The 18273-nt window shown below is 36.6% G+C and overlaps 1 protein-coding gene across 21 annotated transcripts in view; it reads left to right on the top strand.

Moving 5' to 3' along the window:
* Positions 1-18273, top strand: part of USP47 (ubiquitin specific peptidase 47) — a 109578-nt gene that overhangs the window by 23917 nt on the left and 67388 nt on the right. For 10 of the 21 annotated variants that reach the window (XR_014069715.1, XM_081545236.1, XM_081545230.1 and 7 more), the window contains exon 2: positions 15949-16152. Coding sequence is in view for 17 of the 21 variants with exons in the window: in XM_081545236.1 (XP_081401362.1) it covers positions 15949-16152 (204 nt within the window). In the remaining 4 variants the exon portion in view is untranslated. Of the gene's footprint in view, positions 1-7493; positions 7984-10205; positions 10322-15948; positions 16189-18273 lie in introns of those variants that run through there. The other 11 variants (XR_014069714.1, XM_081545226.1, XM_081545237.1 and 8 more) reach the window with 5 other exon arrangements.

Here is an 18273-nt window from a genome sequence, read left to right as displayed (position 1 = left end):
TGTAAGTGGAAACATACTGTAGTTGTCCTTTTATGAAAGTTATTTCTCTTAGCATAATTTCCTCAAGGTTTGTCCATTTTGTAGGATATGTCATACCTTTTTTAAAGCTTAATATTATTCCTCTGTTTGTATGTATTGCATTTGTTTCCACTCATCCACCAATGGGACTCTTGGGTTGCTTCTACCTTTTGGCCGTAGTGAATAATGCTGCTATGAACATGGGTGTGCAATATCTGAGTCTTTGCTTTCAGTTCTTTTGGTTATATACGCAGAAGTGAAGTTACCAGATCAGTAGGCAATTTTAGCACTCATAGAAAGTCGCATTTTTGAAAAACTTTTTGTGAACTGAAATGATGTAAGTTAAATTTGATTTTGCAGCATAGATAGTGGAATGACAGGAGACTTGACATCCATGATGTCTAGCTTTTTATGGAAACAAGCCAACCATCACATTGAGTCGGTTCTAAATTATTAATGTAGTTAGAGTTTTGCATGTGTGTTGGTGGCACTAGTGGTAAAAAAAACCACCTGCCAGTGCAGGAGACATAAGAGACTCAGGTTTGATCCCTGGGTCAGGAAGATCCCCTGCAGGAGGGCATGGCAATCTACTCTAGTATCTTGCCTGGAGAATCCCATGGACAGAGGAGCCTGGCAGGCTCCATAGGGTTGCACAGAGTCAGACATGACTGAAGCGACTGAGCATGCAAGCAGGTAATCAAGGTAATACTCTAATTACTTATATAAAATAGCACATATATTATCATAGAATAGGATATATTTTAAATACAAGATGACTTCTTAATAGTCTAATCATTTCTGTTTAGAGAACTTCCTTTAGCAGTTCTTCTAGGGTAGGTCTCAACAACAAATCCCTTAGTTTTCCTTCATCTGAAAATGTTTTGGTTTTCCTGTCATTCTTGAAGGATATTTTTGCTGGAAACAGAATTCTGAACTGACAGTCCTTTTCTTTCAGCACTTGGAAAATATTGTGTCTCTGTAATTTCTGATGAGAAACAATGTTACATTTGATTGTTTTGCCCTTATAGATGCTGTTTCTCTCTCACTATTTTCAAAATCTTCCTCTTTGTCTTTAGTTTTCACAGAGCTTGACCAAGATGTGTCTTTCTGTGAATTTCTTTGGGTTTATTCTCTTTGGGATTCACTCAGCTTCTTGATTATGTAGTTTTATGTCTTTTGCATTTTTTCTTTTTGGCCATACTGTGCAATTCATGGGATTTTAGTTCCCCCAACCAGGGATTGAATCCAGGCCCAGGCAATGAAAGAGCCAGAATCCTAACCGTTGGACCACAGGGAACTCCCTGTCTTTTGCAAATTTGGGATGATTTCAGCCATTACTTCTTTGAATGTTTTTTTAGGCTCACCCTCTTTCTTCTTTGCTTACAGGACTTGGGTTATACAAGTATTAGATCTTTTATTCGCAGTCCTGCAGAGACAGAGCTTTTTTCTGGAAATTCTGTTTGGTGCTTTTATAAGTCTGCTAATTATCCATTCGTCTGTTGATGGGGATCTGCATTGCTTCCATGTCTTGACTATTGTAAATAGTGCTGCAATGAACCTTGGGGTACATTTGTCTTTTTCAGTTATGGTTTTCTCCAGGTATATGCCCAGTAGTGAAATAAAGAAGTTGTGGTATATGTATAAAAATGGAGTAGTACTCCATTTATAAAGAGCTGTAAAGAGGAACAAATTTGAGTCAGTTCTCATGAGGTGGATAAATCTGAAGCCTGTTATACAGAGTGAAGTAAGTCAGAAAGAGGAAAGCAAATATCATATATTAACACATATCTATGGAGTCTAGAAAAATGATGAACCTATTTGCAGGTCAAGAATAGAGATGCAGACATAGAGAACAGACTTGTGGACACAGCAGGGAAAGGAGAGGGTGGGACAAATTGAGAGAGTAGCATTGAAAAATATGTATTACCATATGTGAAATAGAGAGCTAATGGGAAGTTAGCTATATAGGGAGCTCAACCCACTACTTTGTGACATCCTAGAGGGGTAGGATGGGGTAGGGCATGGGAGGGAGGTTCCAGAGGGAGGGGACATATGTATACTTATGACTGATTTACTTTGTTGTATGGCAGAAAGGAACACAACATTGTAAAATAATTATCCTTCAATTAAAAATAAATTTTAAGAAAAGTCTGCTAATTGCTAACGTCTACTCATGAATTCAAAGTTCTTTGTTATCTTGAAACATGTTATACATGTTTCTTTTTATATGTTGCTGATAGTTTCAAACTTTCTTTTTTTCTTATTTTATTTTTTGGCTATGCTGGGTCTTCATTGCCACAGGGGCTTTTCTCTAGCTGTGGTGAGCAAGGGTTACTCTAGTTGTGGTGTGTAGGCTTCTCATTGCAGCAGTTTCTCTTGGGCTCTAGGGTGCATGGGCTTCAGGAGTTGTGTCATGTGGGCTCAGTGCACAGGTTCACTAGTTGTGGCACTCGGGCTTAGTTGCTCCGTGGCATGTGGGATCCTCCCAGACCAGGGATAGAACCCCTGTCTCCTGCATTGGCAGGTGGCTTCTTTACCACTGAACCACCAGGGAAGCCCCTGTTGCTGATAGTTTCAATATTGAAAATTTTTTCATATATCATTGCTGTGTTTTATTCTTTGCTGACACTCATATGATTCCTTTTCCGTTATATATTTAGTGGTTTAAAATTTTTTTTGGAGCTGTTCATTTGTCTTGTAATTATGAAAATACTTTTAAAATTTCTTTCTTTAATTTATTTGGTTGTACTGGGTGTTAAATGTGGCGTGCAGATCTTTGGTCTTTGTTGCATCAAGTGGGGTCTTTGGTTGTGGCATGTGGGATCTAGTTCTCTGACCATGGATCGAACCTAGTCCCTCTGCATTGTGAGCAGAGTCTTAGCCACTGGGTTGATAGGGAAGTCCTGAGAATAATTTTTATGGAAATTATTTGAGCTCTGGAATGCAGGTAACTTCTTCCAGAAGAAAATTGTGATTGCTTCTGCCATTTATCTTGGAGTACTGCTATTCTAGAACCATTTTCAAAGTAATTCTTCTTCTTTTTTTTTTTTTACTGCCCAGATAGTGTGAATTGCGGAGAAGGCAATGGCAACCCGCTCCAGTACTCTTGCCTGGAAAATCCCATGGACAGAGGAGCCTGGTAGGCTGCAGTCCATGGGGTCGCGAAGAGTCAGACACAACTGAGTGACTTCACTTTCACTTTTCACTTTCATGCATTGGAGAAGGAAATGGCAACCCACTCCAGTGTTCTTGCTTGGAGAATCCCAGTGATGGAGGAGCCTGGTAGGCGGCCATCTATGGGGCCGCACAGAGTCGGACACAACTGAAGCGACTTAGCAGCAGCAGCAGCAGTGTGAATTTGGATTGTAACCAGCCTGAGGGTCAGTCTGTGGCTACACGTTCTCAGGAGTAACACCCCTGTTCCACTCCAAGGTTTAAAACAGGCCATCCTCTTTTAGTATCTAGGAAAAGAGAGGTGGAAGAGTAGTAGAATAGGCAGCTGTATTATTTTTAAATTAAGCTTTCAATTTAGAGTTAATTGTAGATTCACCTGTAGTTCTGAGAAATAAAAAGGAGACATTGTGTACTCTTTACCCAGTTCCCTCTAATGGAAATATCAAGTAAACTATAGTACAATATAACAATCAAGATATTTGCATTGATACAGTCAAGGTAAAGCACATTTTCATCTCCAGTCAAGATACAGCACATTTTCATCCCCACGAGGATCTCTCATGATTCCCTTTTATAACTACACTCACTTCTCTCCCACTCCCAGCCCCTCTTTAATTCCTGGCAATCACTGATCTGTTTTCCATTTCTATATTTGATCATTTCAAAAATGTTGTATAGGCTTACAGTTGCTTGTCATTTGTATTTTTGTGGTGTCAGTTGTAATGTCTCCTTTTTCAATTCTAACTTTAATGATTTGACCCCTCTCCATTTTTTTCTTAATGAGTCTGGCTTTTAGAACTGGACATGAAACAGTCTGGTTCCAAATAGGAAAAGGAGTATGTCAAGGATGTATATTGTCACCCTGCTTATTTAACTTATATGCAGAGCACATTATGAGAAACGCTGGGCTGGAAGAAGCACAAGCTGGAATCACGATTGCTGGGAGAAATATCAATAACCTCAGATATGCAGATGACACCACCCTTACGGCAGAAAGTGAAGAGGAACTAAAAAGCCTCTTGATGAAAGTGCAAGAGGAGAGTGAAAAAGTTGGCTTAAAGCTCAACATTTAGAAAACTAAGATCATGGCATCTGGTCCCATCACTTCATGGGAAATAGATGGGGAAACAGTGGAAACTGTCAGACTTTATTTTTTTGGGCTCCAAAATCACTGCAGATGGTGACTGCAGCCATGAAATTAAAAGATGCTTACTTCTTGGAAGGAAAGTTATGGCCAACCTAGATAACATATTAAAAAGCAGAGACATTACTTTGCCAACAAAAGTCCATCTAGTCAAGGCTGTGGTTTTTCCAGTGGTCATGTATGGATGTGAGAGTTGGACTGTGAAGAATGCTGAGCACCTAAGAATTCATGCTTTTGAACTGTGGTGTTGGAGAAGACTCTTGAGAGTCCCTTGGATTGCAGGAAGATCCAGCCAGTCCATCCTAAAGGAGATCAGTCCTGGGTGTTCATTGGAAGGACTGATGTTGAAGCTGAAACTCCAATACTTTGGCCACCTCATGCGAAGAGTTGACTCATTGGAAAAGACCCTGATGCTGGGAAGGATTGGGGGCAGGAGGAGAAGGGGATGACAGAGGATGAGATGGCTGGATGGGATCACCGACTCTATGGACATGAGTTTGAGTAAATTCCGGGAGTTGGTGATGAACAGGGAGGCCTGGCGTGCTGCGATTCATGGGGTCACAAAGAGTCTAACACGACTGAGCGACTGAACTGAACTGAAAGGTTTATCAGTTTCATTTATTTTTTCAGAGAACCAAGTTTTAATTTCATTACTCTTTTCTGTTGCTTTCTTTGTCTCTAATTCTTTTATTTCTGCTCTCATCTTTATGATTTCTTTCCTTCTACTAACTTTTGATTTTGTTTGTTCTTTCTCTAGTTGCCTTGGATAAAGTTAGGTTGTTGATTTGAAATTTTTCTTGTTTCCTGATATAGGATTGTATTGCTATGAATTTCCCTCTTAAAACTCCATTTGCTGTGTTCCATAGTTTTTGGATCATTGTGTTTTCATTTTCATTTGTCTCTAGGTGTTTCTTTATTTCCTGTTTGATTTCTTCAGTGACCCATTAATTGTTTAGTAACATGTTGTTTAGCCTCCATGTGTCTGTTTTTTTGTTCGTTTTTTTTCTTTTAGTTTATTTCTAATCATTAGTGTTGTGGTCTGAGAAGATGCTTCATATGATGTCAGTTTTCTTAAATTTACCAAGATTTGCTTTGTGGCCCAGCATATGATCTATCCTGGAGAATGTTCCCTGTGCACTTAAGAAGAATGTGTATTCTGCTGCTTTTGGATGGAATGTTCTATAATTATCAATTAGTCCATCTGATCTAACTCGTCATTTAAAGCCTGTTTTTCCGTATTGATTTTGTTTGTATGATCTGTCCACTGATATAAAAAGCCCCCCACTATTATCGTGTTAACTGTCAATTTTTCCTTTTATGGCTTGCCTTATATATTGAGGTGCTCTTATGCTGGTTGCATAGATATTTATGATTGTTATATCTTCTTATATTGATCCCTTGATCATTATATAGTGTCCTTCTTTTTCTCTCACAATAGTCTTTATTTTAAAGTCTATTTTGTCTGATTTGAGTATCGCTACTGCAGCTTCCTGGAGCTTGTTCTTGTCCCTCTGGTGGGTATGGCTGTGTTAGGGGGTGTGTTTAGAGGTGGCTGTGCATTCAGGACAGACTTTAGGCAGCCTGTCTGCTGATGAGTGATGCCATCTTCCCACCCAGTTGGTTGTTTGGCTTGAGGGGTTGCAGCACTGTAGACTGCAGGCTGTTGGATGGGGTCAGGTCTCGGTGCCAAAATGGTGACCTACACGAGAGTTCACACTGATGTATATTCCCTGGGGCCTCTGCCACCAGTGTTTTCGCTCCCGCAGTGAACCACAGTCAACCCACACCTCCCCAAGAGACCCTTTAATATGTGCAGGCATATCTGGTGCAGGCTTCCAGGGAAGCACTGCTTTGCCCTGTTCTAGCGCACATGAAATCTTCTGTGCACCGTCCAAGAGTGGAGTCTCTGTTTCCCCCAGACCTGTGCAGCTCCTGCGCTCAGGCCCTGCTGGCCTTCAAAGCCAAATGCTCTGGGGAATGCTCCCGGTGCCAGACCCCCAGACTGAGGAGCTTGATGGGAGGCTCAGAACTCACTCCTGTAGGAGAACCTCTGAAATATAATTATCCTTCAGTTTGTGGGTCATCACCTGGTCGGTATGGGATTTAATTATATTTTGAAAGCATCCCTCTTACCATCTCATTGTGGCTTCTTGTTTGTCTTTGGATGTAGAATATCTTTTTTTTGTAGGTTCTGGTCTTTTTTGTCGATGGTCATTCAGCAGTTGTGATTTTGGTGTTTCCATGAGAGGATGTGAGTGCAATTCCTTCTACTCTGCCATCTTGTCTCCTCCTGAGTTGAATCTTTAATATATCTTTCATTTGTTTCCTTTTACATACTTCCCTCTGCCTTCTTAAAATACAGAATATAATTTAAAACTTTTTATATTCTTGTCTACTAATTATATCATCTTTATTAATCTGGGTTGATTTTTATTGATTTTTCTCTTCATTAGGAATGGGTCATCATTTCCTACTTTGATGCATGCCTGTTAATTTTAAATTGGTTGCCAAACACTGTGATTTTTATGTTGATGAGTGCTGGGTATATTATTTCCATAGATAATCTTGAGCTTTGTTCTGTGACAATGTGAATTTACTTGTAAACATTTTGAGCCTTTTGAGGCTTGCTTTTTAGTATTTTGAGATTGACCCAGAATAGCCTTTATTTTATTTTTATTGTTTTATTTATTTTTGGCTGTGCTGGTACGTTGTTGCTGCTCTGGCTTTTGTCTAGTTGTGGCAAGCAGGGGCTACTCTTCGTTGCAATTTGTGGCCTTCTCATTCTTGTTGCGGATCCCGGACTCTAGGACACGTGGGCTCAATAGTTGCAGTTCCTGGGCTCTAGAACACAAGCTCAGTAGTTGTGGCACACAGCCTTAGTTGCTCTGCAGCATGTGGGATCTTCCTGGACTAGGGATTGAACCTGTGTCTCCTGCATTGGCAGGCGCATTCTTTACCACTGAGCCACCAAGGAAGCCCCCCAGAATAACCTTTAGATTAGGCCTAATTTGGTTCCACTGCTGAGACAATAAGTCTTCTGTCTGCTCTTATCTGATGCCTATGTATTATGATTTTCTTTTCACTCTGGCTAGTGGGAACTGAAGTGAGCTCAGGGATTCTTTCCTTGGTTCTTTCCCTTGCATAAGTAGTTTCTTCACATGTATATGCTGATGAGTACTCAACTGAATACACAGGGAGGACCATTACATATCTCTGGAGCATGCTATTTGCACATCTTTCTTCTCTTCAGTATTCTGCTCTGTAAATTCTAGCTGAATTGACCCACTTGAATTTCTAACCTCTTTTCAGCTCAGGGAGATTGCTGAACTTTAGCTGGGTTCTTCTGCCTACATTGTAGCCTGGAAGGTAGCTTACCTTGTTTGTTTGTATTTCCACAGGGGTCACTGTCCTGTGTTATGTTACTTAATATTTTTAAACTATTGTTTCATATATTTCATCTCTTCTTTTTAGTTGTTTAAGGGGGAGAAGGTAAATACAATCCGCTATTTCATTTTGGCTCATAGTGGAGGTTTTTTGGAGTTAACAATAAATAATAACGTAAACAAATATATCAGGTGGCTAAAGTGCTGTGGAGAAACCTGAAGCGAGAAAGGGAGATGAAGAGGATTGCAATTTTAAATTGAATGGTGAGAAGAGAGTTTGAGAAATTGGCTCTTTTGAATATCTTTTGCATACCCACACACTTAATGACTTTTGCTCATGGATTGCAATTTGGGCAAACCTGGACAGGGACAGCTTGTTCTGCTCTGCTCGGTGTCAGTTGGGGCATCTGAAAGTCTGGGGGCTGGAATCATCTGAATGCTTCCTCACATGTCTGGTGCTTGATGCTAGTTGCCAGATGGCATCTCAGTTGGGTTGTGGTTAGAACATCTACACATGACCTTCTTATATGGCTGCTTGGCTCCTACACAGCATAGTGGCCAAGTTCCAAGGATGAGCATCTGAGGGAAAGCCAGGAAGAAGCTTTCTAACCCAATCTTGGGTTAGAAACATAACCCAATGTTATGTATCATAGAAAGTCACACAGGCTAGCCCATATTAAAAGGAACTGGAATAGACTCCTAATCTTGCTGGGAGGCATGTCAAAGAATTTGTGGACGCTTGTTTAAACCACCACACATCACTTCTTGGCCTTTTGGCTAAGATCAAGTATAAAGCCACCACAATGATAATTTATGAAAAGAAGGTAAGGATATCTAAAGGAAGAGCATCGCATGTACAGTGTACAGAAATGCAAAGATTCTGAGGCTGGTGGTTGCCTGATGCCTTAGATTTGTTTATTGCTGAATTCCCTTGTGCAGTGTCACTCCTTGAAGGCAAAGGCTTTTGTTCACCGCTCTTTTCTCAGCACCTAAAACAGTGTTTGACAGATAGTTGTAGTTTAGTTCTTATTTGTGGAAGAAATAATCAGCCTATTGGTGCCAGGTATCAAAAATTCATAAAAATGAATATGTAATCTTTGATATACTAATTCTCTCTTTAGGAAATAATCTTCAGGGAAAACTGTACAAATAAACAAAGCTGTAGTGGAAATTTGAAAGTGTCTAAGTGTCCATTAACAGAATAGTTAAATTTTGATTGGACTGTATAATGGAACACTGCAGTTTTCAAACTCAGTGTTTTGGCCCAGAAAGATGAGTGAGTGGGTGTTGAGGGGAAAGGAACAGAATTTAAATGATGGTGTTCAGAATGATTCTTTTGGTTAATAATTTTTAATATGAATAGAATGGAGAAGATCTAATAGGATGTATATCAAATTGTTAATAAGTGTTATAGGAGTTATTTTAGAGTTGCTTGTCAAAAAATATATACTACCATTATAGTAGAAACATATTTCTATTGTGAAGGAAAACTATGTAAATTTTTTTTTTTTTAATTGATGTAGAATAGTATCTAAGCTACTGTGAATGCCCGATTCTTTGAGATCCCATGGACTACAGCCTACCAGGCTCTTTAATCCATAGGATTTTCCAGGCAAGGATACTGGAGTGGTTTGCCATTTCTTTCTCCAGTGGGATCTTCCCAACTTAGGGATCAAACCCAGGTCTCCTGCACTGCAGGCAGACTGTTTACCAACTGAGCTACCAGGGAAGCCTGTGAATGATAAAAAGCACCTTTTAAAACAATATGTTGGTTTCCTTTTATTAATTAAAGAAGGTAGAGAAAAACAATATTTATACAGAAAAAGTGTGGAATGTTAAACCAAGATTTTTCAAGAGATGATGTCTTGATTATAGGTTATCCTATAGATACCTGGTATAGACTTCCACTTATAAGTTCTGAATGTAATATATAGTGTGATGACTGTAGTTAAAAATACTGTATTGTATAGTTGAAAATTGTTAAGATAATAGGACTTAAAAGTTCTCATCACATGGACAAAAAAATTGTAACTGTTGTGAGATGATATGTGTTAACTAAACTTATTGTAGTAATTAATCATTTTGGAATATATACTTTTATCAAATCATTAGGTTGTACACATTAAAACTATTATAGAGTTATATGTTCATTATATCAATAAAACTAGGAAAATATGTGACTTAGAACATTTGATTTATACACAGTTCTGAAGCTACCACTCTTTGTTAAAATGTGGTTGTTTTCCATGTTAATATTATATTTATCACCATAACATAGGCTTTCAGTAACTTTACAAGAGTAATTGAGGCTTAAGATTAAAATTACAAATATAATTTATGCATAAAATTTTAGATGGTGTAATAATACTTCAATTCACACATATTTTGTTGCAAAAATGCCTTTAGGTTAATTGTTCTCATTTCACTGTCTTATTTCTTTATTTAAAGAAATGATTTGTAATTTATTTTGTTCTTATATACCATAGGATGTGTTTTGGAGATGCAGACAAAATATCTTTGATGAAATGAAGAAGAAATTTTTACAGGTAGACTGCTGATGTAATTGCTTTAGTGTGGTAATCAGCAGAGCAAGTAACAGCATGTTAGTATTTTTATTTAATAACAAGGCATGTCTTAAGTTTTATGGTTGTTTGCCTATTTTATTTCTACCTGATTTTAATAATAAATCACCTTAAATTAATATATGTCTGATAGCACCTTGTCTTTAACAAATAAGTGAGGTGGGAAAATGATGTAAAAAACTATAGAACCCTTTGTTTTGAATTTTGGGTATAGTAGTTGTGTATCTTATACAGATATATTTATTTTCTGAAATATTAATAGTGCTGAGATTAAGTTATTTAATAATTTACAGAGTTAAGACCCAGAAATCTTAACTTAAAAATTAAATAGAAATTAAAAACAACCCATATGCACTAGAAACTTAAACATTCCTCTGATGCAGTATCCCATTCTGCCCTTTACTTAATACGTCATTTCCCTCATACCTCTTTATCTCTAGGCTCAAGGTTCTTTATTTAATTTCTTCTATTCTCTCCAGGTGATTTGTGGCAAGAGACCACTTAGAAAATACATTAGAGTTTGGTGGGGAGTTGGAATAAAATGGAGGGAGGATTTAAAAATAAAATAATCTTTTTCTTGTGTAAGTTAAGACTCCCAGCACTACCCCAGGAATTGTTACTTGTTACGGTAGAAACGGACAATTTGAATGAGGCTGATAAATTTAATAAATTTCAGTCAGCAAAAATATTTACATCATCAGTTGTTTTTTCCAGTTTGTGGCAGTATATTAACCATGAACTGTGGATACCCAGAAGGATAATTTTCTAAGGCCTCATTTCCTAGTTCATGGCAGTTTCTTTATCAAGAAGTAGATAAAATGGATTTGTGTGTGTGTGTGAAGGTATGTATTTTTAAGTTTATAACCATAGTATTATCATTTATAATAACATTGAAAAGAAGAAAGTCTTGAGAGAAAATGGGTTGACAGATTTAGAGGTGAAGAGGTCCTTTCTTAATGTTTTAAAATTCTTCATAAATTAGTTTTTTTCTTAGAAAAATCTTAATCTTGATAGCTTTGAATTTTGTTTGATATTAACTTTTCTGCATGTGAACACCATTTTAAATATATGCATTAATTATGCACCTTGTTTTGTGTTTTTTAGTAAGAAATACCTAGGAATTTTTTTTTTATGAAACAAAAGTTATGGTATTAACTTCAGAGAACACAGATTTGAACTTAGAACTGTTCAAAATGCCAAGAATAGGAGATAAGATGACTTGAGAGGCACACGTGCCTTTAGCAGACTCTGAGACTTCTTAGGCAGAAGGACCATCTGTGTCAACCACTTCTAGATGTTCCAACAGTGACCCTATCTTTGGATGGACCATAGATTTTCAATATTTTTATCCCAGTATATTTTACCTTTTGTAAATAAGACTATCATTTTTGTTTGTTTTTTCAAGGATTCTTTTTTCAGGCTTTGCTAGGAAATCTGTTTCTACAGAGAGCATAAAGACAGATCACTCTCTTAGCTTACAGTGTTAATATAACTACTGTTGACTGTCCCGTTTTTCTCACAAATGTAATATTACTGTGAGTTGCCCACAAAGTATGTAGTCTTAATTTTATACTTTGTACCTTTTTTGTAATTGACTAGATTTTCTTTGTAGAGAATTTTATGCCTCTCTAATAGCTCACCAAATATAGATGAAGTATTTTCTCAAGTGGGACATGCTTTTAGGCTTTTCTAAAACTTTGCAGTTTTTTTTCCTTAACTGTTGTCTCTTATTCATTATAGAACTTTCACTAACTTGAAAATTGTGCTCCCTTCCCACACAAATTAAGATGTGTGTTCAGATGCTTTACCTTAATGTTGGATGTAGTATTTAAATGGACACCCTCCCACTACCAGCCACCGTCACTAATGCTGTCACATATTTTTCCCAACTAGCGCTTGCATGTGCTTGAATGTATTTCTGTTATCTATTACTATGGAACAGTCTACCCCAGAACTTCATGGCTTAAAACAGCTAGTTTATTTGTTCACAATTCTTTGGGATGGGATTTGGGCAAAGGCTTAACCAGTTTTCTGCTCCACATAGCATTATCTGGGATCATTACTTGGCTGCATTTGGCTGGTGACTAGCTTTGGATGGAATGTCCAAGAAGGCTTTTCTCACTTATCAGGCACCCCAGTGCTCCACTAAGTGGCCGTTTTCTCTGTGGTGGTCCCAGGGTAAATGGATTTTTTTTTGCTTGGCTGACTTATAAGAGGAACATTCCAAGAGATCCAAAAGCAGACGTTTCCTGCTTTAAATCACACAGAATCACTTCTATAACATTCTGTTGGTCCTAGTTGGTTACAAGGCCAGCCCAGATTCATTGAAAGAGGAAAAAGAAAAAGAATAGCAAAGAATTTTTAGCCATCTTTAATTTACCTCAAGATGGTGGTGTTTTTTGCTTTGGGCATAAGTAGGATCAATCAGGGGTAGAACTCCATAGAAATTAAGAAAAAAAGAAGACACTCCTATTTTCCTAATTCTAAGAAATACTTTTTTTACATTTTAAATATTTTGGAAATCTGTATGTTTAGTATAATATTGTAGAGTTTTTTTTTTTATCCCTCTTGGAAAGCTAAGATTGGTAGACCTTATTGATGAAACCTTAAAATAGGGAAAAAGGTTTTTTTTCTTATTAGTTCCTAAATTGGGAGGCAAGAGGAGGAAAGAGGTTTTACTTCAGTGTAATTAGTGTTGGCATTTGTAGTAACAAAAATTCACATGTAATCCATGGATGATAGCCATATCGTAGATTAAGTTCAGACTGAAAAATGGGCCAGGAGGTTGAGTATAAAGTAATAGAATTTACTTGTGGCTACCTTAGAACTTTAAAGAAGACCAAAGCTTGTTTAAATTATCCTAGAATTGAATTTAAGAGCAATATGTATTGACCCAGAAATTCTTATAAGAAGCTTAAGGAAACAGAAAAATGCACAAAATTTTATATAGGTATTCATCACAAAATAATTTCTAGAGTGTAAAAAAAGTCTAGCTTAAGAGTCAGTAAAATAAAATTGATGGAACAAATTATTATTAATCCATGTAATAAAATGCTATTCAATTGTTAAAATGATGAGTTAGAACAAATTTGACAAGGAAAGATTACTTTATATGTATATAAGTAAAGAAAGACATTTCAAAACAGCATATATATTCTATCTGAACATTTGTGTTTTAAAAGCGTGCATGTATATATCTGTTTGTGTATGTGTAGGAAAAATATTTGGAAGAATATAGACGAAAATGTTCACAGTTACCTGTGTTATGAATTATAGTTAATTTCCACTTTTGCCTTTGTACTCTTCCTATTTTTTTTAAAGGAACAAATATTCTTAACAGGCAGTGCACAGAAAAGAAAGTTGTTATTAAAAAGAATAAAAGGCATGCATAAAATTAGTTTTTATGTTTACTACAGTACATTTAGCCTTCAGATGAGATTCCATTGGGGCTAATTTTACCAACATCTGTATGTGGGAGAGGAGGCTGGAGTGCTTGTACCTTGTACTCACTTATTTAGGGAAAGAACCAGGAATTGCTGATGGCCATATGATGGTGCCATATCACCGTTCTTAGGTATACTGCTATGCCAGTGCTTCTGATTCCTGAATGCTTAGGTAGAGTTCTCTTCCTTGAACCCTCAACTCGAACTTATCTGAAGCTTTAAAATCTGGCCACAATAGTGCTTTTCACCTGGAGGACTTGAGTCTACCTCTGAAGTATACTGTTGAAGCTGTAAAAGCAGATCTTTTGTAGTTGAAATTTTGAGTTTCTCCTTCCTTTATTGTAAACCAGAGTTTAAAAAGGATCCATTTTGTATTTCTCAGTTTGACATTAAAATGTGTAAAACCGTCTATTGCAAGTGTTAATATAGCATCCTAAGTTATCAGCTGAAGACTTTTTCATTACCCTGTTTATTTGATTAAAAATGTATTTTTCTTTGTTTTTAAATGGGTATTATTGGTAGTTAAATATCTTGATTTGTGTGAAATATAGTGCTAGCCAATCTTAAACAATATACTTCTTTTATGGCAACTTACTTCTGTTCTAAACTATCTGGATTAACCTTAGTTTAAGTAATCTTTTACAAATCCCAAATTGTGTTGATATATGGCAGAAACTAATTACCATTATATTACCTCACCAAACAAAAACTGTGGCTGTCCTGTCTACAGTACTCGTCAGTGATAATAAGTATTCTTCTTTTAAAATGGATAACATAGAAGCAGCAAAAGACTGCTGCTGCTGCTGCTAAGTCACTTCAGTCGTGTCTGACTCTGTGCGACCCCACAGACGGCAGCCCACCGGGCTCCCCCGTCCCTGGGATTCTCCAAGCAAGAACACTGGAGTGGGTTGCCATTGCCTTCTCTGGCAAAAGACTGAGGTTGATGTTATTGTGTGTGTGTGTGTGTGGTTTTTTTTTTTTTTTAAGAAGAAAAGAAATACATTCTTGTATACAGTACCGGTTCGTACAGTTCACATTTGTGCAAAAGCCTTTTGTGGGGATGGTGAGAGGAAATGACTGCCTCACTAGACTTTGAGGGAAAGGAAGAGATTTACATAATCAGATTTGCATATTAAAATGCTATTCTGGGTTGAAGGAAGATAAGAGTGAGAGAAACTATTGGCATATCTTAATGTAAGATTCTGATTACTGCAGGCAGAAATAAAGAGGAAAGAAATAGTTCAAGAGATATTCAGATGGTAGAAATGATAGAATATGGTAATTATTCGAGGTGAAGAAGAGGAAGAAATGAAGAATATGCTTACTTGTCTGGTTTCACCGGTCTGTAAATGATGGTACCATTCATTGAGTTGGGCATTACAAGAGGAGGGAAAAAACTTATTTCACTACAGTGTCTGATGTAGCCAACTATCCCTGTGGAAGATAGGAAAAAAATTGTCCTTTAACAGCTTGAGGGAATGCATAGCTTCCTTGAGAAAATCTTTTTCAAAATTTTTCTTCTCAGATTTATGGGCTAGATGAAAAAAAATGAAAAAAATTTGTGATCCTAACTCTTTGTACATTGGTAATTGAAAAGTATTTTCTCCTGGCTTACCTTTACCCCTCTGCTGGCTAGTCTGTTTGGGTAAGCTTGTTAGCTCCTAACACACTGGTAAATGGGGTTTTTGGACATTCGGTCTGCGGGTATGACAACGACAACATAAAGATCAGGATGCCTGATTGCTTATATCATTTAGTTATGGATTTTGCGGTCTGAGATAATCCTCATTGCATTTCTATACAGTTCCCTTTCTGTTTCATCAGGAAACCCAGAAATGCTAGATATAACTGTGCTAGCATAGTAGTGACACATTTTTAAGTATCAGATTTTGTTGTTTTCAACTGAAAATTGCTCAGGTAAACTGTCTTCATGGGCTTGTTGGTCATTGATTTGCAGCCTTAAAAGGTGAAAGCAAATATCCATAAGAACAATGGCTGATTCTTATATATGTCCCAGTTTTCCCAAAACAAACATACATGGTGCTTTATATATGTTTGACATATCCAGTAGAGTGTATTTCAGACATGAAACAGTAATATTCACACAAAGAAAATAGTATTTTGTGTTGTTTTGCATTTAATAGTAGAAAACAATAATTATATTTTTTCTTTAAAGATAAATAATATGTTTTTTAAAATTTCAGATAGAAAATGCTGCTGAAGAACCAAGAGTCTTATGTATAATACAAGATACTACTAACTCAAAGACAGTGAATGAACGGATCACTTTAAATTTACCAGCTTCTACTCCACTCAGAAAGCTCTTTGAAGATGTGGCCAACAAAGTAGGCTACATAAATGGAACCTTTGATTTGGTGTGGGGGAATGGAATCAATACTGCTGATATGGTAAAACTCTAAACTGAAAGCATCTTTTCTTAGGCTGCTAATAATATTATAGTCGCTGTTATTATTAATGAGTATATTAAATCCTGGAACCCTTCTTGATATCATAAGCAAAACTCTAGAGTGTATGTGCATCTCATCCCTTTACCTTCATTTGGTATTCAGCATTTGATTATCTTAAAGTCTGCACAATGTTATTTCATTAGTTTTTTTATTCATGTAAGTTGATTATCACAAGATTGTGTCATCTATGGAAAAATTTCCAACATTTACTGAATGGGATTATACTCATTTTAAATATTTAAGTGAGAAAAGCAGGATATAAAATCATATGTATTTTATCATTTAATTTTTTGAAAAGAAGAAAAAAATGTATAGAAAGAAAAAGGAATAGAAGGACTTGGATCTGCATGTACCAGATAGAGTTATGAAATACCTGATCAGGAAAGTTGGTGGTACCATGACTTCTGCTTCAAAGATCTCACAGTAAAGTTGTAGAGACAAGTACATAAAAAAATAATTATGTTAACATGTTTTAAGTATTATTTATGAGTTGGCTCTAAGTGCAAAGAAGAGGCAGTAATCAATTTTGCATGGAACAGTAGCAAGAAGACTGTTGAGTTGAGTTGGATCTCATCTGTATTTTAGGATAATATTCCTTATAGTCTTTTTTTGCCCCCCTGACTCTCAGTCCAAATTCACCCTGTGTATGATTGTTAGAATTATCTTCAGTCATATTAAATCATAGTACTCCTGTCATCTTCCAGTTTAGAAATCTTTAATGACTACTCACTGCCCACTGATTAAAAATCATATTCCCTAGGTTAGCATTCAAGACAATTGGTCCTTTAAGTCTAATCTTAACTTGCAGATAGGACTAATTTATTTTCTTAACATAAAATTTTATACTTCTCCATCTCCATGTTTTTGCTTGTTAACTTCTTCCCATCCTATACCGTTGTTGCTCTTCAGTTTCCCAGGAGAATACCTTTAATAGCAAATGAAGTTGAATGTGTATCTTCATCATATTTGGAGGGTATGGTCTTAATTGGCTCTATAGAAGAATAAGAGGTGTTGGATATTGCTTGATTTGCCTTTAAAATTGATGATATTTTGCCTTCTATTTCATAATGTATTTTTTTTAATATATAACTAGTGTTTTTAAGTGGGAAAAGAATCTGAAAAAATAATAGCTATATATGTATAACTGAATCACTTTGCTATATGCCTGAAACCAACACATTGTAAATCAGTTATACTCCAATATAAAATAAAATTGTTTTTTAATGTGTACTTACAAAAAAACCTAGTGTTTTAAATTAGCCAACTTTTCCCCTGTGAAATTGGTCAGTGAAATTGGTAGTCCCCAACAGGTTATACCGGAGAAGGCAATGGCAACCCACTCCAGTACTCTTGCCTGGAAAATCCCATGGACGGAGGAGCCTGGTAGGCTGCAGTCCATGGGGTCGCGAAGAGTTGGACACGACTGAGCGGCTTCACTTTCACTTTTCACTTTCATGCATTGGAGAAGGAAATGGCAACCCACTCCAGTATTCTTGCCTGGAGAATCCCAGGGACGGCGGAGCCTGATGGGCTGCCGTCTGTGGGGTCGCATAGAGTCTGACACGACTGAAGCGACTTAGCAGCAACAGGTTATACAATGAGAAATGATATTTAATTTGAAACTTTGAATACTCTGTTTTATATTACTATGTAACTTCTAGTGTTGCCTCTTTTTCAACTTAAAGGAGTCCTATACTACCATATATGTTTGCCTAAGTCCTGTTTATCTTTTACTTTTAAGAAACTTTACTTGATGTTTCCTCATGCCAGTTTAAAAATAATCTTTGTCTTTGTCCTCTTATTGTGCTTTTTCTTCTACTATGCCACTTATGTAGTCTTTTTTATTATAGTTGTTATTCATTTATGTCTTTCCACTTGATAGAATGTATTTTGATGGCTGGGACCTCAGTATTAGTTTGTATCCTCCAAAGATATTATCCCTAGGCACTCAAAAAGTGTTTGTTAAATTAACATTTGCAGTAGTTTCAAATAGCACTGTGCCAGGATTAACTGTTTTTCTTTCTTCAACTGTGACTATTTTTAAGTACTTAATTTTTGTGT

This window comes from Giraffa tippelskirchi, chromosome 11 (genome assembly GCF_054371585.1).
Source record: "Giraffa tippelskirchi isolate mGirTip1 chromosome 11, T2T-mGirTip1v1.2.pri, whole genome shotgun sequence".
Classification (NCBI taxonomy): domain Eukaryota; kingdom Metazoa; phylum Chordata; class Mammalia; order Artiodactyla; family Giraffidae; genus Giraffa; species Giraffa tippelskirchi.
This window is presented reverse-complemented; position numbering and strand designations above follow the sequence as displayed.